Here is a 21,546-nt window from a genome sequence, read left to right on the forward strand (position 1 = left end):
CTTGGCCACTACCCGATGCTTTTTGCTTCTGTCATGGGTCCCACTACATCCCCTACACAGAGCTGTGATGTCTTCCCATTCTCTTAAGAACTGCTGAGGGCAAATCGAGACGGAAAAAGTAAAACCGCTGGTCTTGAATTTGAAATGACTGCACTTACCTGGTCTTAAACAACCATCAGACCTTAGGAGCCATCCTTCCTGGACAGCAGCGATAGTACAGGGTCAGAAAGCTTAACGAAGAAGGTGCGCTGTATGCCCCTTTTGTGCTCACTTCCACGCCTGGCACCCCTTCAGAAACCAGCGCTGCCCAGTAAGTTCAACAGCCTCAGTGGGAGTCTGCTCTTTGCTTCTGCTCCGAGAGAGCCCTTCCTGGCAGCAGGTCCTTGCTAGCTACCTAATGTACAGAAGTAGGGCAAGAAGATAGGATAAAACAACTAGTCGAGAGATGTGGGTCACTTTAAAGAGTTAAAAGCCGTTTCACAAAGCACGTTTGTTGCCTTTCCTAGGGTGCTCCTGCATCTTGAAAAAAGCAGAAGTTAGTGGGAGTGAGTGACAACTTCATACATCAAAAGACTTCTTGCTGGCAGGTTAGCCAGGGCATTTAACTTACCATCTATTAAATTTTCAGTTTCCATTTCTCTCTCCTGCCCGTGCAGAGAGAGAGGCTGGTGACCAGTTTACTAGACACAGCTACCTGAATGAGCAGGAGTCTACTTCTAGACGGAACGCAGGCTCAGTGCCTTCTGGGTTGCTCTGGCAGTGAGCGATGGGTTGGTGCCTCTCAACCCCCCCCGTAGCAGGTCCCTCCACCCCAAGGACAGGAGAGCAGGGGTTGTTAGAGCTACCCGAGTGATTAATATCAAAATAAGAATTGTCCGTGTCATAACGGTTGTTAGAGGACTGCTCGGCTTGAATTCTGCCAGCCCGTTGCCTGCTCCCGGGGCCTCTGCGTGCAGTACCCATCGCAGGTTTTTGCAGCATCCATAGAGGCAGAGGAGTCTTCGCTGGCACCAGACCCCTAGATAGACACAGCTTGCAGTCTGGTGGAGAGCCCTTGCTCGGTGTTTACACAAGGGTTCCAGAAGATATTGGGTCTAGCGGAGCGCTCATCGCTTTTAGGACTCCTGCCCAGACACACACAACACTGAAAGCGTCAGCCGTAAAATAAAACTGGGAAGAGGATACAGCCTTTTGCACCAAAAAGCTTCTCAAACTTTACACGTATGGAATCACTCCACGAGCACTACGAGACAGCTGCCGTGCCGGGGACGCGGCATCCAACAAGCAGCTTGAACCAAAGCGGAACATTGCTAAGCTAAGAGCAACCTACCCAGTTTTGCTCGCTGGCTGTGTTTACATTCAGAGCTTGAATGCTGCCACAGAGCTGCCGTGACTGGCAGAGATCTTCAGCCAGAACGAGCCTCTGCTGAAATTCGTGCTGTCAAGTCATTTGCAGCATCACGGTGACCCCAAAAGTTGGTATTATTTCAAATTATTTCAACTAGGTTTACTTTAAGAAAACAGAAAACGTACCCCCCAACCCCTGACATTTAAATATTTAATTGCCAGGAGTCATCCTCTGATAGCTGGGGAGGCTGCATTTCAGTTGCTGAAAAAAAAAGTATTTTGACTTCCTGTTCTAGAAGCATTAGTCTTTTTCTTCTGTTATACAACACAACTCACTTGGAGACATGCCGCTTGTTTTCATGGAGAGCTACAGCAGGCAGGTCACTGTAGACTTCAGCTACGTGGTACCTGTGTAAAAGTCCAGGAAGTTCAACATTTTCCTACAGAAAACACTATTTTTGTCTCGTGGATGCTGACTTTGCATTCTGAAGTGGAAAAGCAGTATTAATCTGAAAAGATTCTCCTATTTCTCAGTCTTCATTTTATTGCCATTATGAAGCTTTGAAAACTACACTGTTATTTGTAAACGAGCTGAGATTCTATTGAAATATTCTGTTTTACTGCGAAGTGGCAAAATTAAGTATTTCTGCACCAGAAAGTACTTCCTTTTAACCGTGACATCTGAATTAATGAGTCTTCTTTTGCGAACATGTTTTAAAAGGGATTTGTCTCTCCCGTTGCTAACAATTGAGAATAAACAATGGTTCTAGCCTCAGAAATTCAATATCAGAGCAATAACTCTTACGGTACCTTCAGAGGCCAAAGAGACCCGAGAAAATGTCAGAATGTGAGAGTTCACATACCAAAGAAAAGGGAATCTTCTGAGCCAGTGTTTCTCTTCTCTGCCTCAGTTACTTGCCAAAATCTACAAATTTGCACTTGTTTTCAATGTTTTTCATTATTTTCATGCAGAGTAAAGGGAAGATAATATGGAAAGGTGCCTTGTATTTGATGGAAGCAAATGAACAGGAAAGGGAAACAAAGTGTACAAAATGAATTTTTATTAAATGAAAGAAAATCTGTTTTGTGGGTCAAATATGAAATAGAATATACAAAAACTTTACATCAGATCTCTTGTCAAAGAAATTAAATCCTATCTAGACTGAAGTAGCACTCGTTCTTTCCAAGACAACACGAATGGGTGAATATGCTTCTTATGGCAGTACAGGATCACACAGTATGCTGTGCTAAATTTCCGGTTACAGAGAAGAAAAGTTAAAAATCTAAACAATGTCCCTAAAGAACCCAACTATTCCACAAAGTAACTTAAAAACATGAGTTTTGATCATTATGTATTCTCTTAGAAGCAAATGACAGGTGGGCCAAGTGCAGAATTCACAAAGCTTGCATACCACAATCTCTGTTTCTATACAAATATAAATCGTTCTTTTTTATTTTAAAAATCCTTTTATAGCATTTATTTGTGGAAAAGGATGACCAGTTCATCAGGTTCCTGCTGTACTACCCAGACAATTCCATCGCCTTTATCTCCTCCTTTTTTTTGAAGACCGTTACCCATAAACCACAGACTGCAATATTTTTAAAAACTTGCTGTGTGTTTAATCACAAATCTTTGTATCACTGTCCTGTATATGAAGGTTCTGCAGAGCTCCTAACATGTCTTTGGCATAGCACACCAAGTCCCATTTAATACTTTTTTTGTTTAAAAAAGTATATTTTCCTTTAGTAAAACACCTTAAAAACATCTATTTCCGATTTTGTAAAATAATGTGTCACCTCTTGTGTTGCTTTGCAAAATATACACACACATTTTGGAAAAACATTGAGTACTGACATAAGGGACTCATCTGAAGTCCGATCTGTTTATGAGAAGTAAAATATAATTACAAATTCCGCCTTCCGCGTGAATGTCACATGAAGTCGTTCAATTCGGCTTCAAGCGCTGCTGCCATTTCATCCGCTTCAGAACTGCTTCCTTCCTCATCTTCATTGCTAGATTCTTTACTGGATTCACTGGCAGCATCATCTTCATCCAGTTTGCGCTTGTGACCCCTGGAAGGGTAGACAGAGATAACGCCCATGAATCAAGGCATCTCATTGCTTATTAACACAGAACACTATTTAACATGAGAAAAAAAACGAGGCTAAAGGACTCAACTTTTTTTCAGGTCTAGACAAAAAGTACAGCACTTGCTTTTAAATGAATGAACAGCAGTTAGTTCACACAACTGAATTTTTAGTTGCTGTTATTTACTGTCAGCTGTAGGTGCAAAGAACAAAGTACTGTTAATTTTGTTTCTCCCACTCTTCCGGACAAGGAATGAAAACAAAGTATAAGACTGTTTGAAAATAATGAGTTGATTTACTTTCCTCTCGCATCCCAAAAGAAAGAAGAAATCCATCGTGTGAAGGAAGAGATTTTCAACATACATTATATGTTGTTATATGACTTTGAAATATTCAAGTTTCTGCTTTTTTATAAAAATAAAACCTTAACTGATTAACCAAATCTCACTGCACCAGCTTCTACACTTTCATGCTTCCAAACATAGGGGTCTCGTTCTTTCCTCTTATGTCTCTTTGGATTAGTACTGCCAGGCTGAACAACATATTTCTTAGCATCTCCGGAGAATTAACCAGTTTAAACAGGAAGCTGGTGTGCACCATACCCTGCTGGAAGAATCGTGTTCCTGGTTGTAAAAGATCTCCAAGGAAAAATCTAACGTTTCAACTGGGACATAGCCATAAGCAAAAGAATTTGGATTTGTGGAATCCTAAAATCTCTTTTCCTTGCCAAAAGGGAATTTTATATCAGACATGTACTTCTGAGACAAAAATAAAGTTGAGACTTTGCATTGCACAGAATTCATAATGAGCTGTAGAAACACCTTCAAAATCCTTCCTCGATCAGTTGATCCAATTTCAAGCAGAAAAATACATGCGAAGGGTGTATCTCTTAAATAACCGTCCTTTTCATTGCTAGGTGGGGTTTCATTAAGAAGAGGATGCATCCCCTTGCAACCATGAACAATTAATAAAATGATCTTTTATCTTTTACCAAAAAGCAGTAATTTAACAATGGTCCCTTTACATCTGAGAGTATAGAGATGTAGCATATAGCAAGAAAGACCTTTGATAAATACTGACTTGAACTATGTATATCCAAAAGAAATAAATACAAAGATTGTCAAACTGGTGAGCTTGTAAGCAACACTGGAATACAAAGCAATTTTTATTTATATGGACATCCTTATTGCCATTTTCCCCAGAAATATTAATTTTCAGGAGCCCAGACTGCTTGATTTGTAGGCTGGTTGAGTGACACCTGACCTCCCCTTTCTCAGCTTTTCAGGGAGATGGACAAGACGGGGCATGAAGGCAGGAGGGAAGTCTCAATCAAAACGGGAAGCGAGCAGTACTATGTAACCCTCTTTTTTCCTTCCTGCTGCACCAGTGGGACCAAAACACACACTGCTGCTGCTTAACCAGCGCTTCCCCCGGCGATGTTAGGTGGGTTTTTCTGTTCAGTATAGGGTGGTAGGAGTAGTACTCCAGGGAGGTACGGCTGAAGCCCTGGGATTCCCTAACAAGGAAAAATGGGATGAGGCTAAAGCATTTCCTGAATATTTTGCGACTGAAACTCAAATGTGCCCTGCTGAGGGAGTTACAGGGCACTAAATGCAGCCTAATACACAATAAAAAGCAATTTCTTGGGCGTAACACTGATTTCCATGCAGCCTACGTTAGCACGCAGTTTGGACAAGGAGGCACTCGGACAAAACATGCCCAGTTGGACGAAATCTTAGCACATTTCCATTACAAGCTATACAAACACATGGAGCTTGAGTTTCACTTGCTCACTTCGTGATGATTTCAGCCTTCAGAGATACAGCGCTATTTTAGGCATTAATGACACTATTAGCTAGAGAAAAGCTAATCAGGAATTAAAGAAAGCTGAAAGAGTCTTACTCAGCAGAAGAAGAAAAAAGTTGTGCATATTTAACAAGTAGTGGATAAGAAGTATATACGTAGTGCTAACCGAGAAATAAAGATAAGACATAAAGACAGACATGGAGGGAATCTACAGCACAATGTTCACAGCTGAAAACATTCGCATTCACCTGTTTGTAACACTGCATCTATGGAAACTGACAGTATCTAACAACTGAAAAATAAAATTAACAGCCTGACAGCTATAATTTACACATATGAAACATGTGCACACAACCATTGCAGATGATGTATTAAAGAACATGGCAGGACAAGCAGGTTTTTAGAGCCAGCCCAGATACTCTGAGTTTGCTGCGACCTAAATCAATAGCAAAGATCCTGTAGAAAAAAGGTCTATGAAGAAACAGTATCTCACTGCCAGTTGATTATTTCTTAAAAGTGAGGAACAGCTCATTTACTAAATAATTAAGGCAAAGACTAGCAAAATTACTCATTTATGCAACAAAGCCACCTTTTAATTTAAATCTACTCCATAGCAACTAGATTTCAGTGAGGACAATCAACAAAATACAGGGACCTGAAATACTCAGTGTAACTAGTTAAGTAAAGAATGGAGTTCCAGGCTACAAGAAGACTTTCCAGTAAACTTTAAGGGACAGTCCTGACATATTTTCATCCCTCATTCGGTTGTATTAAACAGTACCTTTGGAAATGCAAAAGACTGAACGTGATCTATTTTGTCAGCTCTTGTTCTTTTGGCAAGGCTATAACGACAGCTCTATTCAATCCAGATATGAAAACTTCCTCACTCACGGGGAAGGAAAAAACCATCAAAACCAAAAAAGAAAACACAGCTAAGTATTAGTCCTCTGCTAGAAGAAAGGAAAAATCTCTCCAGAATGTGACTATTGTTCTTATTAAGATACAAACACCTTTTGCTATTTGTGTACTGTAAACTGCAGCTTCATAGCTATTCCAAAACATTTAAATGAATGTTATGAAATCAAATGCAAAGCTAACTCTGATAGAAGTACGGAGGAGGAACATCAGTAACATAGCGCTGCATTTTCTATTTGCAAATTCAGAGAAGAGAGATAATATCCCATTAATAATTTCTATCTTCAGAGAAAAGCAGTATATCCCCATGGCAGCGTATCTATTAACATATCAAACAATTTAAAATGTATATTTTCCTCATTATTTTGTGCCCACTCCTTGTCATTTCCAGTTTCAGAGCCATAGAGCATAACACTTTTGAGTGGAAAAGTTAAGCACATACAGGATTCCTTCTTAATATTTAGAGAAAATGATTCAGCAGTATGTTGCAGGCTTCCATTAGCCTGATTTGCATTTTAAAAAGGAATTTTGCTTGACCGCTATTAAAAAACAAACATATGGATAACAACTGGATATCTTTAACCTCATAAATGAACAATTAAACTTTCCAAAAGACTGAACGTAGAACTTTAAATATCTGACAACTCTGTGAAAAAACTTGTACAATTCATATTTCCTTTGCCTTTGCATTAAATATTTTTCCTTTGTAATACCCAGTACTAGGAGGCCCACCAGTTGATGTGATGGAGAAATCTTTTTAAAAGGGAACTACATTTTTAAAAAAACACATATTTAAATGAATTATCAAGATACTTAAATAAACGACAAGTGTAATTCATAAGGATAGAAAAATAAAAAAACCCACTATACATCTGTAAAAGTTATTTTTAGGAAAATTTAATCTACAGAATGCTAATGAGAAATATACTTTGTGATATTCCGAATGAAGAGACAGGAAGAGAAGACATTACAAAGCTGCAATAGAGCATGGTGTATGCATGTGAAAAATAGCACAGGAAAACTTATTGAAAATAAAAATTTATTCAGCTCTTAATCTGTTAAAATGATCACTAAAATATGATTGCAAAGTACAACTGTAGGTTGAATGAAAACTTCATTCTTATATTTTCAATTTAAATTCAGTTCACTGAAAGAGCCATAGGGAACAAAGCAGTGAAAAAAAGTCCAGCATTTGTTGCTTCTATTATCTTAAGGCCTTAATTTATAGTTAGCTGAAAAGAAATAATGCTGGAAAAACCATTTTTTTCTATTAATTGAAAAGCAGATTGTCTCTGGTCTGCTTTGCATCCCAATGGCACCCTTGTAAAAAATACAGTACTGCATTAAAATAGAAACATCTAATAAGCAAAGGAACTCAAAGGGCAACATAACCCTTGTTTTAAACAAAGTCAACCTAAACCTTTTCCAAACCTTGTTTTAAACTTGCAAAAGAAAACTACAGCAAGTATTTAAATAAACGTTGACGTATACTTCAAACTCCAAATACCCACAATCCCCATCCCTACTCTGATAAGAAGTAAACTTCTAAATTATTGCAAATTGACCTGATTTTTTTCAATAGCTCCTAAAATTGGTACGGTAACAAAGTAGAGCCTGCAGACTAAATGCGTTTAGTCTTTTACAAGCAATCAGCTTACAGCATCGACATCATAAATCAGGCCTTAAATTTGGTACCAAATACAGTCAAGTTACTCTCTAATGAGAACACTCGCGTAGCAGCCGTAAGCAGTTTGGAAGGCAACGGTTTGAAAAGGGCATTCTGAAACAGCTTGCTGCCTTCCAACAGCGTTACAGCCCTGCAAGACTGCCTACGCTGCCCCAGGCACACCTCCGAAGTCCGATGTGGAAGGTCTGTTCCAATTTCTGTACACATCTAGCCCACAGCTTTCTGTGAACTCCTTCCATAGGAGAGAGAAGGGGATGCTGAGTTTGGTAATGCAACAGGAATTTGACTCCCTTCCATAGGAATTTGACTATGAGAACAATTTATTTAGATAAACTACTTCTGTGGCAATATCCTTCAGTTATTATGAATTAGAGCTGGTAAACCAGGAAACCTGTTCGTCAACCAATTTTGAAGATGCCAGCCCAGTACTTGGCTAACAAGGCTAAAGGACGTGAGATCTGAGAGAACGCATCGACTGAAAATCAACGTTGTGGGCGTTAACACATTACACGGGACAGACAAGATGATTAAATTTTCAGGGAGACGTTCCAAGTTTTACAGTTATATTTTCTTAACGTGGGATACATGGCAACATCTTTTACGTACGCTTGATACGACAGCGAGCAGTTGTCCACAGCAGGCCTGTAAAACTCAGGTGTCTACCCTCTGGCACCTTGTCCCATACATCTGTGCAGGAACAGGGAATTTTCTGTCCTGGTGCTCCTCTCCGGCCCCGGCACAGCACGCTGCCAAGCACACTGCCTTAAGAGCAACAAATAGCACTAGTCCCATATTGGCGAGCTGGAGTGTGTGTTTTTACTTTGTGCTCATGCGATGACAACCAGGACAATATTTAGTGTCGCGGGAACAAACGCCAGACACCTCACATATTTCCTCATGAACTCATCCAATGTTGTCTGTGGGATTACAGCACGATCCAGAAATCTAATATGCAGAAAAATGCACAGGGAATGTTTATTGCACAGCCCCGGCGTGCAGAAAGAGATTCTGCAGTTGGATGAACAGCATGCTTTTAATGCTCTTCACAAAAACATCTTCGCAGAAATCCACCGATTCCAACTGACAGCTCCAAAATGTATTTTAACTAACACAACGGTAAAGTGAGAATTCTGTACAGCTTCAGTGCCCTTCTGCTTTAAAATTCAGCACACCTGCTGCACACTATTCTAATGGTGAGAAACTATTCTGGAAACTTTGAAAACTATTTTAACAGCAGCTTTATAATTTTCTGAAGTAAACAGTGTATATCTAAATTGAAAGAAAGTTTTTAAAGTCAGGAAGTCATAGAAAATTTAAAATACATTCAGAAATTACTACAACGTGTCAACAAGGATATTTTGTAAATTTTGCTTAAATCGTCCATTTGGCAAGGCTGTATTTTCCTGATATTTAGACCAATGGGAAAGTTCAATAACAAAAACCCCACCTCAACTCATTGAAAATGGTTATTTCTTAACAAGTAAACATTTGCTTGGGATATTTAAAAAACAAACAGTGTAACAATAAAGCTTTAGAATGAAAGACTGTGCCCTAAACTAATTTTCTCTGCACTGAACTAATTAGATACAGATAATAATTAAATTGAAAAATGCAAAACTGAAAAATTGAATCTACAATTTTGCTTATTTAATTAAATCACAGATAAATAAACTATGCCTCTAAAATATTGTTATTTTATTAACTTCAAGTTGTTTAAAAATAATCCACATAGTTTTTATAAAAAGACGTTTACGACTCGCAACATTGACTGTTTCTTCAAAAGGCAAATGCGATAGTGGCAGTTTTATATCACATAACAAATACTCTTGTCACTGATTTGTAGAAGACAACAGAAAATTAAATATCCTTTTCAATATGTGGAATGCCAGACTGCTACCTGACGCTTCCGTAATGGAAAACGCACAGATGCATTCTGGCATATCATCTCTTAATCCTGTTGTAAACAAACACAAACACAATGATCTATTCACCTTTCCTGAACAACCTCACCCCCATTCTAGACGACTGCATTTGAATAACCTCCCAACAGGGGAACAAGCCAATATTCAGACAAAAAATACACGTCCATCAACATATCGATATTTTTAAAGCTAAACCAGGCCTCCGTTGTTTGAATCGAGTTCTCTCTCCAGCTTCTTCTAGTTTACAAATATTGCCCATTCTGACAACAAATGGCACACCGCAGATTTATAGCTCTGTAGAGATTCTGGGTAGCTCTGGGAGGCCGTAACAGGAGATATGAAGGATGAGCAGTGAGCAAAGGAAGCTGCAAACCTTCCTTCACCAGTGCCTAATGGGTACGGTACAGGAGGTCTACCTGGATTTGGTTTGAAAAAAGTCCTTGGAAAATGACGTCACTCCAATAAATTTCTGTTACAGGAAGCACTGCGGGAGACAGTCTCAGATAATGAAGAAGAATAACGTTCTTCACTAGACATCGAAATATGAGCTATTGTTTTGAAAAATGGTAGCACGCAATAAAAAAATTAAGATGGAAAGTGAGCAAAAAATGTAATATGTATGGACAATTTAGACAATTCAAAACCGCACATCAAAATAAGGAGTTGGAAAGGAAACAGCATCTGGTTTCTCTAAGAAAAGTCAAACTACCTTCATTTTTCTCACAGGAGCCTACCGTGTGCGTGGAGGTACCCCAGTGCCAATAGAGTGGAGTACAACTACAGCTTGAAGAACCAGTGCTGCAAAGTAATGCTTGGAATTCACCTGCCCCGTCATCCTGGTCGGATTTGGCAGCATCACCAAAACACTGAGAACATTCTTCATGATGCATCATTGGGCATCTTAACAACTAAAGACATAACTGAGCTCTAACGCACTGACTGTGCCAACCAAGGAGGCTGGAAGTAGGATTTGGTATTCTCTTACTTACGTGGTGGCTTTTAAAATTAGATATTCACAGATTATCTTAATATGTATGTTAATACATATCTTATGGGCTACACTGCATTATATTGAAAGCCAAGATGATTTTGGCAAAGCTTGTAACTGGTACTAGTAACACTGCCATCTCCACTGGAGCACAAAAAAGGCTTAAAATTCCTTTAAAATGTTGCACTCCAAGGGGGTAAAATACGCACACTCTTTCCATGCAGGTTTGGAGATACAACAGCAGTGAAATACAAAGCTACAAAGAACCTAGAAAATAATTTATCAGCATTAAAAAGTTGTATTTTAAGTCAACATTTTGCTTCAGACGTTCCAGTATGCCTCAAGATGTTTTAGAAAAGCCAGTAAATTACAAGATGAAATGACATCAAGGCAGGACTCACCTCTTGGTAGAAAAAATGTTGAACTTAAGTTTGCTAGAAATTTGGGCTAGAACTTGGTAGGTTTCCATGAGAAACAGAGGAAAGTGGTGTCAAGGCTTGATTTACAGTTAAGAAAAATTTGAATTAAAGTTGTAAGAGTATCTGACAGAACTATGTGACTTTTACATCAGTTTTATAAGGTTTGTGTAAATGATATATACAGCATACCAATACATGCAATACGTTCAAAACAGAATGCTATCCATCTTTCTTTAACTGTGCAATACTAACAAACTCCCTAAAAAGTGGGTCTACATTCATTAAATTTGGATCTCTAAAATACTGGGTCACTGAGCATCACAAATTCAATCTGGATCAAACTGGCACATGCCAGGCTATCTGCCAAATCAAATCACAGTACTTGATCCCATCTACAGTCTGCTCTACATTTTTTTCTGTCAATATTTCTGGAAAAAATTTGAACCAACAAAGGGAGTTTATACTTGATCTGTACTTTCTGTTGTGCAGTTGCAAATGTTTTTGATGGTGCTGTCCAAAAACCAGATTCACTGTATTGTTCAGCTGCAGCCTTTCCCATACCAAGATTTTGCAGGCAGTTCTGGCCCCCCAGCTCAGGTGCGGTTTACTCACCCTTGTTAACACCTGGAACACTAAAGACCTTGTCAGGCTTTCAGGTATTATGCCATTCCAGACACAGTGGTCTGAACTGAACAGCAATGTCAGCTGGGAGACATGTCTTCTATATTTCTGTTGATTGCGTCTGCAAGCTCTACAGGTCCTCTGCCTAGTAGGAATGTATTTTGTATGAGCATTTAACATGATCTGGTTTGTCTGCTGGGTTATTTCACTGTAACTGGCAAAACAAATACTGTCATGCATTCAATTTAGTTTTCCAGTAAATATTTCCTGGGATAGCTAAAGGCACGCTCAAGCCACGCTGGTAGTTTGAGAAACGGCAAAACGAGGGTCTGAGCAGGAGATGTTCCCTTCAGCGGAGAGGGAACAACACAGTGGCAATATGCTTGGGCCGGCCACATGGCAAAGGACACCTTTGCTGCTGGGACATCTACTGCGGGGTGGCGAATTAAAACATCCATATTCTGCTTTTCACGTGCTTGGCTGGTAATGATGCAGGGACAATTCTCCACAATCAGCTTGATACAACAGACTTCTGAAATAAGTTCAAGTTTTCTACAAAATCTGACTTTGTTTTTTGCAATGGAAGCACGTACTAGGAGTTCATATGATTAACAAACTACTCACAAATGGGAAGATCTACCCATTTTTAATTCCTGTTCCATACCCCCCCCCCCATTAAGAAGCAGCACTGCTTCTCTTCTAGCAACGTTTTTAGCACATGCTTCAAGCAGGCATTTTAATTGTTGATATACACTGCTGTTTAGCAGCCATTACAGGCTCGCAGGGGTCAAGATTAATGCACATTAGTTATTATGTTTAAATTTAAAGTACTTTTAGAATTCATTAGGGAAACTAGAGGGTTGTAATATATCAGCTCTTTTTCCTGATTGGAACAATGTTGCCTTACAGCATTCCTGCTAATGTCCTAAGCCTCAACAGTGGCATAGAACGAAGGATTAAAAACCTTCGCTAACAATTGTTAATGTACTTCTTTGTTTCCTTATCCTCAAGAGATATTTAGATATCCATACATCTTACTGAGGAAAAACCTAAATTGTTTAATAGCTTGTAAATTGCACTGAAGCATTCAGCCTGACTAAAAGAAAAAATGCTGCCTATATTACTTGAGGGCCAACCCTAGGCTATTCTTCAGTCTTCATGCCAGCTTTCTCACTGACATGTAAACTGAAGCAGTATGTTACTAATTTTCCTCACGCTGAACTTCTACCTTACGTCTTCCTTACCCGTCTGTTCCTTCAAAGCCACAGATGCAAAACAACATTAATATCTATGGACTGCTGAAACAGGGTAGTGGTGGTGGTGGTAATAACAAGTGCTTAAATATTCACCCTGTGCTGGGGGAACTGTATCTCTTATATGAGCGGGAGCAGGATACTGGAGCCTGGTATTGTTAATTGCTCCTGGGGAAAACCAGAAATAAACTCCAAAACAATCTGATGCTTAGAGTTTCTTATCCGAACTCAGATCCCATCAGAGGGAACTGCCCCCTGTGTGTGGCACAAGTGCTCTGAAGTTGAAGACAGAGTGAAATGTTTTCCTACTTCTCCCCTTGTGAGTGAACCCTAAGAGCTCAGGTTTTTCAAAACCATTCGGGTTTCTAGTTCTCCCCCTCTTGCTCTGGCAATCATGGGAGCCAAGCTGGAGCTCCTGATTTGACAAGGTGGCAGAACAGGTAACAGACCCTGAAGCAGATCAAGCCAAGAACGCCCAACTTGTTTCCCATTATCCTCGTTTCTTGCAGCCTTCATTTCTTCAAATTTAAATTGTACTCTTGGCATTTTTTGGATCTAAGTAATACCTAAATAAAATGTTTCATGCAATAGCCCCTCTCCCAGCTGGGCTACAGAGCCAGCATCAGATAACTGCCCTTTGTGTGTTATGAAAACTCTCCACTCCTATCCGTGAGATTGTTTCTCAACAATCTCAAGGGGTAGCATTACATATCAAGAGTTCTCCCTATCTGGGAGCTCCTCGGATGGGGTCAACAGCCAGCTCCCATTTCCCTGGGTTGGGGTTAGGCTGGGATCTCATCTGCATAGGCTCTCCTCCTCTTTCACCTCATGCACCTCTGCTGTAGGCTCCTAGGACTTGCCCAGGGCTCTTCTGACTCCCAGGTAGCTTATGCATACTCCTTCCTCCAGCTCTGACCTCAGCAATGCTGATTTTACAGTTCACTTAACAGTGATATGCTAATTAAAGCAAACAAAACACCCATTCTTGATTCTGAGACAAACTCATCTTTACTGCAGAAGCACAAGGAAAACAGAGCTAGATAAAAAGGCAAACATGTTCACCTAATTTCTTCCTCTCACTAATCTGGATCACTCCTTAGGTTTCAGGTCAGGGTCCTCAAAGGGTGCCAGGATCCTCCCTGCTGCACATGGACTCTTCTCCAAACTGAAGTGTTCTTTTCCAATGCTTTGCCCTTTCTTCTTCAGCTGGTCTCACAGTTAAACAAGAATCCTCTGCTAGAAAGCACATCTCTTCTCTGTTCTTCCTCTCTGATCATGGGAATGCCTCATCACTTTTCAGCCCTCACTCTTTCTAAAGTGATAGTAACAAATACTTGATTTCTGTAGTCTGCTTCTACAAAATCCACCTGTTGTCGACTGGTGCTTCTTGCAGATATATTACAGAAAATTATTTCCCTCAGGCTCTAGTCACTCCATTGTCCTGGGATGGAAGCTATTATTTAATGGCTCTGCAGTGATAAAAGGCAATGACTGCAGAAAGACTTCTACTACAAATACATTGACACATTAGTGAGAAATCAATTTCATTACTTCACCCAGAACTGGAAGTTATACACAGATTCACTAAATCATTACAAATGATAAGAGTTAAAAAAGAAAAATGTAAGAATAACAGCAATTCCTGTATATACTTCAGCATTTATTAGCACATTTCAGGAGACAAGGAGAACAAGATAAATACTTTTATGCCTGACAACCTACATTACGGTTCCAAACTTTTGCTCCTGTATAAACTAGAAAAAAGTAGCATCTTAGATTCTCAGCTCATTTTGCAGATACCAGCACAATTCTTATGGAAAGTGCAAGTGAAGCCTATTTAGTGTTAAAGTAAATTGAGAAAATAAAGATATATTTTAACAGCACTTCCCTAATTCTAGTAACATACAGACTTCTAATTGCCTGTCTATCCTTCCCCTGAAGGATTAGAACCGTTAGACCTTAAATGTCACGTAGACTTACACAGTTAAGCCACATATTATTGAAGTAGGAAAACCCATTAAGAAAAAATGGTATCGACGACTTAGTATATAGAGAATTCATTAAAAACGAACTAAGACACACTAGGTTTCAAACCTGTTACTGAAAACACTTAGTATAAGCAAAGTTTATGCTATTTTTCACTTTTCCAAAGACACTTCTCTTCCTGATCTCAATTGCATAATCACTATGTCAATTGATAGGTATAACCTCAATATCATGTGCAATTCAAGTTATGTTAACTGCACACACAGACACACCTGGACTGGATAATATTGTTTTATTGCATCTAAACACCTTCTAGGTATTTTCACAGCAGACAGTAAAAGAAGCTGAAGGCAGACGGTCACTCTAACTAGACTGTATTTCAAAGCATTTTCAAACTTCCCACCTGATGTGGTCTGACACACACCCAGGTATTATAAACCACCACTTTGTGAGAAAAGCCGTCTTGTGCAGTTTTGTATTGGCTTTGTGTGGCAAGGTTTTGGTAGCGGGGGGGGGTGTTACAGGGGTGGTTTCTGTAAGAAGCTGCTGGAAGCTTCCCCTGTGTTCGACAGAGCCCATACCAGCCGGCTCTGAGACGGACCCGCTGCCGGCCAAGGCCGAGCCCATCAGCGATAGTGGTAACGCCTCTGTGATAACATTTTTAAGAAGGAAAAAAGTTGGGATGGAGGAAAACGGCAGCCGGAGAGAGGAGTGAGAACATGTAAGAGAAACAACCCTGCAGACACCAAGGTCAGTGCAGAAGGAGGGGAGGAGATGCTCCAGGTGCCGGAGCAGAGATTCCCCTGCAGCCCGTGGGGAAGACCACGGTGAGGCAGGCTGTCCCCCTGCAGCCCAGGGAGGTCCACGGTGGAGCAGATCTCCACCTGCAGCCCGGGGAGGACCCCACGCCGGAGCAGGTGGGTGCCCAAAGGAGGCTGTGACCCCGTGGGAACCCCGCGCTGGAGCAGGCTCCTGGCAGGACCTGCGGATCTGTGGAGAGAGGAGCCCACGGAGCAGGTTTTCTGGCAGGACTTGTGACCCCGTGGGGGACCCACGCTGGAGCAGTCTGTGCCTGAAGGACTGCACACCGTGGAAAGGACCCACGCTGGAACAGTTCATGAAGAACTGCAGCCCGTGGGAAGGACCCACGTTGGAGAAGTTCGTGGAGGACTGTCTCCCGTGGGTGGGACCCCACGCTGGAGCAGGGGAAGAGTGTGATGAGTCTTCCCCCTGAGGAGGATGAAGCGGCAGAAAATAACGTGTGATGAACTGACCGTAAACCCCATCCCCGTCCCCCTGTGCCGCTGGGGGGGTGGTAGAGAATCCGGGAGTGAAGTTGTGCCCGGGAAGAAGGGAGGGGTGGAGGGAAGGTGTTTTGAGATTTGGTTTTATTTCTCATTACCCTACTCTTGTTGATTTATAATAAATTGAGTTAATTTTCCCCAAACTGAGTCTCAGTAATTGGTAATTGGTGAGCGATCTCTCCTGTCCTTATCTCGACCCACGAGCTCTTTGTTATATTTTCTCTCCCCTGTCCCGCTGAGAAGGAGGGGGAGTGATAGAACGGCTCTGGTGGGCACCTGGCATCCAGCCAGGGTTAACCCATCACAAGTTTACATGCCTTTTAGCAATTTGCAATGATGTGAATCCTCCATATTGTGGAGAGAAATGTGAAGATATCACAGAATCATGTTAAAATATCTCACAGAAGTTCAAAGTACCACCGTTCAGCTATTTAGTGAACAATGAAAAAAATATTTATAGAACTAAACCAACTTACATTATTCTTAATGTAAAATTTATTAGATTTAGGTGATAGCTAAAGTGGAGAATACCTCACTTCTTATACCACCAAATGCTAAAGAAACTTGGCAAAAAAGCAACATCATATCCATATGGAGAGAGACTCAGAAAAAATCTCTTAGAAAAAGGAAAGAAGGTTAAAAAAAAATTCAACTGCTGTTTATATTTGATACGTTTGAGTTGAAAAAACCTCATGTTTTGTGGATACGAATGTTACCGAGAAACAACTTATTCAAGTTGTTTAGGAACACCGTACAAGAAAAGTAGTTCAAATATTCTCTCCAGAAAGAACCATCCCAGGAGAAACCAGCAAAACCCAGTCAGTCCCCTTGAACTTCAGCTATGGCACCTGCCATGTAAGATTTATGGATATTATGAGTATTAGTGATAATACGGAAGTTTATAAGGACAAGATCACTACCACTGACCGTACAACAATAGTCAGCAGCATAGTTGCGTGCACTCCATTCTGCTGCTGCAGTCGTGAGCAGACCACAAGCAGCCCTTGGAGAGCAAGTAAGCATTGACCCTGCACGCTAGAGAGCAGAGCCAGCTCTCTTAAGACAGGTGCTGTGGATATAATAGGTGTAACTACAACTCTTGTCATTTTAGGACGGTGGGAATGGCCCAGCTACACCTTAAAGAGCTGCCTTGAGGTTAACCCAGGCTCCAGGGCAGTCCACAGTATAATGAAGCTAGCTGCTTTTCGGATTAATTCTGCACCAAGGTTTGCTTGGTCGGGCCAGAGAACTTTTAGATTGTACAGTTGGCTTTCTAAAAGGCTCTAGGAGGATGAGCATCTCCATCTTAGAGACGAAAAAAAAGCTGCAACGGAAACTTAGCAGCTTGACACTTTCAGCAAACAGGCACAAGCTGTGCACTTGCTCCTTGTAGGAAACACAGAGAAATACAAGACCATTTCAGTCTCACGATCTAAATGCAAACCAGCACCTTGGTTAATTTTAGCTCTAGTTAATAGTCTAAATGTGTGAAAGTTTACACTCTCACTGGTCTCTCCTGTGACTTTTTTTTTTTTCTTATCCAGTTAATGATCTGAAGCTTTCCAAAATGCATGTTCCTCTTTAATTAATAGATATTGTATTAGGCCTCGGCAATAAGTCATCAGCTGGCAGCTCAAAGTATTTCAGAATCTATAAGCAGCAGCTATGAAGTGAATGATGTCGTTCTGTGATTTCTCCTGAAGCAGACCCTGCATCTATCGCTTGTGCTACATATAGCAATGATATACATGTGCCTGGATTCTTAGAACAAGAACCTTCCTCTTCACCAGTTGAATAAGCATACCTTTGTTTCCCTACTGATTTATGCATCTCTGAACATACAACAGACCTAGTTAGACCTGTTTGTTCTCAGTAATCTTTCAGTAATTTTGAGACTTTTGATTCTCCTGTAAATGGTGATGGAACCAGTTTGAGTATCTCAATATCCCCCTGCACAGTGAAATCCCATTGTCCTTCCTTTGCACATTAGCAATTTTGACACAGGAAAACTATTTTATCAAGGAGAAAGAAAAAATTCAGGACACGGCTCTGACAAATAGAAAGAAGAAAGAGAGACCTGTAGAATTTAATGCAAGAATACAGCACGCACGTGAGAGAGATATATATAAAATAAAAATTCTTTCTCCATTTTGACATGAATTGTAAAAGCCTACTGCAGTAACCGGAAAACTGGAATTTCAGAGAATTATATCATATTTGAAAAGCATCACTGAATAATTTTCCATGTTTTTCTGATACAGAACTCCCATTCTAACACATCTTCATTGAACTTGAAGTTTCAAAAACAAAAGTGAGGGCCAGGTGTCAAAGATCAGCTCTGGAGTAATCTGTATTTCATGCAACCACTTTCATTGTGGAGCTGTAACTTATACCAGAAGAATAGGATGAAGATGTTACTTCCCCTAAATTTCCACCTACGACAACCCATTTGTCAGAATCCTTAGTCTCTTGCAAAACTGACTTTGTTACTGCAAACTCTGGATGGCAAAAGCAGCTGCTTTTCATCTGTTCATCATCCTAAAGTACTTTCAAAGCTAGGCTAGTACTTTAAACACTGCATATTTTCCATGCCTTTATTCTGGAATTACTATTATGTATGTTACATAACAGCAAGGATAAAAAGTTGGTGTTTGTTTTTTTGTTTTTTTTTTTTTTGTTTTTAAACAAAAGGAACTTGAGAAAAAAATTACTATGTCATTCTAAGGTTTGTATCACTCCCTGAAAACTAGTTTACTCCATGCTTACATCCTTCCCATTGCAGCGTGGCCAGTGACATATGAGAGGGCTAGTTGTGCACACACATCACTTCCATTCCTCCACTGATACTGTACTTTCTGGGTAATAACAAATCTACATTTAAAGAGTTTCCAGCTTTCCACAGGATTAAGAGTGTGCTTTATGTGAAGGAGAAAAGAAATGTACAAATGTGAGTAGCATCTAGCTCTGCATGAATTGTAGCTTTGCATCTGCAATGTTGTCTTCCTATTTTCATTTAAAAACATTCTATTTCTTCTTTGAAAACTAGTTGGAGAAACCTGAGATGGCTTAAGGGGAAAAAAATAGAGTATTTTTTGAATTGATTGTGCTTCCTCATACTGGTTCCTCTCTAGTGACCAGTATTCTTTTTGCTACTTTGCTTTTGAAAATCAGTGAAATCTACACAATTTTCCCACTTGTCAAATACATGCTAAGTACCTTCATCTGAAACATGATGTAATACTTCAGTAGGCATAAATGTGCAGTAGGAAAAGGTGAAGTCATCTCCCCTAAGTATTCCATAAGGAATCCATGAAGAATTTCTTACAGTTTTTACTTCCCTCACAGAAGAATCCTACCATAAATTTATAATACAAGTTATAAAGATACCTAAGGTTAACAGCTGTCAACGTTGTTGTTTAATCTCTTAATTTACCACATAAATAAGAAAAATATGTCACTATCAAGAATCATACTAGAAGAAAACTGAAGTAATGCACGCCTCCCAAATGAAGATGCAAGCACAAAGGTTGCTTAATCATGTAACATACCTTTCTTAAATCCCCTGATTTTCATACTGCTGATCCTTCCATTAGACCCAGGTTTATCCCTCAGAACTGATGCCTGGCTTTTGGTGAGAGTTTTATAATTGGGTAAGATAAGAAGAAACTATGACTGTATATATTAAAAGCTGATCTCTTTATATTAATATCTGGTAGTTTCACTATAAAAACTATCTGCTTCAAAATGCTTTATTTTCACCACATAAGACAGCAATCACCTAAAATTTCTTCTTATAGACATTGTTATTTAAATTTTTTGTGCGTGGAACATAGCTTTATGTCCACGATGCCCAGGAAACCATGGGTTTCAAGTCCTCTCCTTCCTGTATCTTATGATCCCTAGATGGGAACAACAACAGAGACATCCATAAATATACACATATGCAGTAAGGACTGTGATTTTTAAAAGCAAGCCATTTTGAGGGCATAATAGAGTTGACAGTCTCCTTTTAAAATCAAAGTAGGGTTTTATCAATTGTCCTTTCAAAAAAATCTTAAAATTACCACTCATGTAATGGAAACAGCTGACAACTTTCTGAAGCCTAAGGAAACAAGGAAGGTAACAGATGATATCGAAGGGAGAAAATAAGCGATCAGGAATACAGGGAGTATAAAAGCTTCAGCCAGCCCATGAGAACTCTTCATTCACATTTTTATTTTTAGAAAGATGCTATAGCATTTTCATCTACAAGAGTGGCTTCAGATAATAGGAAGTCTGATCAATACAGGGCTTTGAAATACTACCAGTGGGACTGACATAGAATATCTAAGACAGGCACTACAGTACTTGAACTTTTAAGACATTAAGAGTACGATTCAGAAATTTCTCTTCTTCCAGCTTGGGAGCCACTGAAAGATGTATCTAATAGAAAATGCAATCATCCCATTATCCCTGAAAGGGTTGTACCACTCATAGCAAGGGTGCACCACAGCAGGAAGAAACTCCAGTGATGACTCTGCCATGCGAGATATGTGATGCTTTACAGCCAAAGTATATGATTTTGATTTACAAGAGCGTATTTTCCTCTCCGTTGTCTTCAGGATTTGATTTTGCTGTGTTCTCTTTCCTTTGCTCCCTCCAGAACTAGCTGGGTCCTTACATCAAGCTACCATCCCTGGCACTTCACATCTTTTCTATTAGTTTCCCTAAAACTTGTACCTTCTTTTCTTCTTCTTGTACCTTTTCTTCTCTAATTGAACTTCTCCCTCATCATCACAAGAGAAACCCGCCTTTTTGCCGAGACATCCAGCCATGTAAAAATTGAGAAGTGATGAAATGGAGAAAGGATCCCAAGCTCAGAAAAAACTCATTTATCTTTCAGTTGCTGGAAAGAAAAAGACATTCCTTGATAAGCAATATGGATGTCATAGGCATTACACCCTAATATTCACCTTATAAATTATACTTGTGCCCTCAGCTTCTGGAAAGAAAGCATCAAGTTAAAGCTTATGTATCATCTTTTATGAACAGTGAAGAAGGTTAAATCCATATGAGGAGCTGGAAGGAGAACTTAATGAACACAGGAGATGGTAAGGGCTTGCGGGGTTGTTTTTAGTATTAAAAACTTAGCAATGCTAAAACTCTGCAGAAGGTGACAGCAAATATCAAAGAAATTTTAATTGGTAGAGTGAAGGAAAACTTTCAAGGCT

At 39.8% G+C, this 21,546-nt stretch overlaps 1 protein-coding gene across 1 annotated transcript in view; it reads right to left on the reverse strand.

Moving 5' to 3' along the window:
- Window positions 1-2,391: 2,391 nt before the first annotated feature.
- Window positions 2,392-21,546, reverse strand: part of CTDP1 (CTD phosphatase subunit 1) — a 115,266-nt gene continuing 96,111 nt past the window's right edge. Inside the window, exon 13 of the mRNA XM_052802008.1 lies at window positions 2,392-3,420. Coding sequence (XP_052657968.1) covers window positions 3,279-3,420 — 142 coding nt within the window. The 3' untranslated portion in view covers window positions 2,392-3,278. The remainder of the gene's footprint in view (window positions 3,421-21,546) is intronic.

This window comes from Harpia harpyja, chromosome 1 (assembly GCF_026419915.1).
Source record: "Harpia harpyja isolate bHarHar1 chromosome 1, bHarHar1 primary haplotype, whole genome shotgun sequence".
Classification (NCBI taxonomy): Eukaryota; Metazoa; Chordata; class Aves; order Accipitriformes; family Accipitridae; genus Harpia; species Harpia harpyja.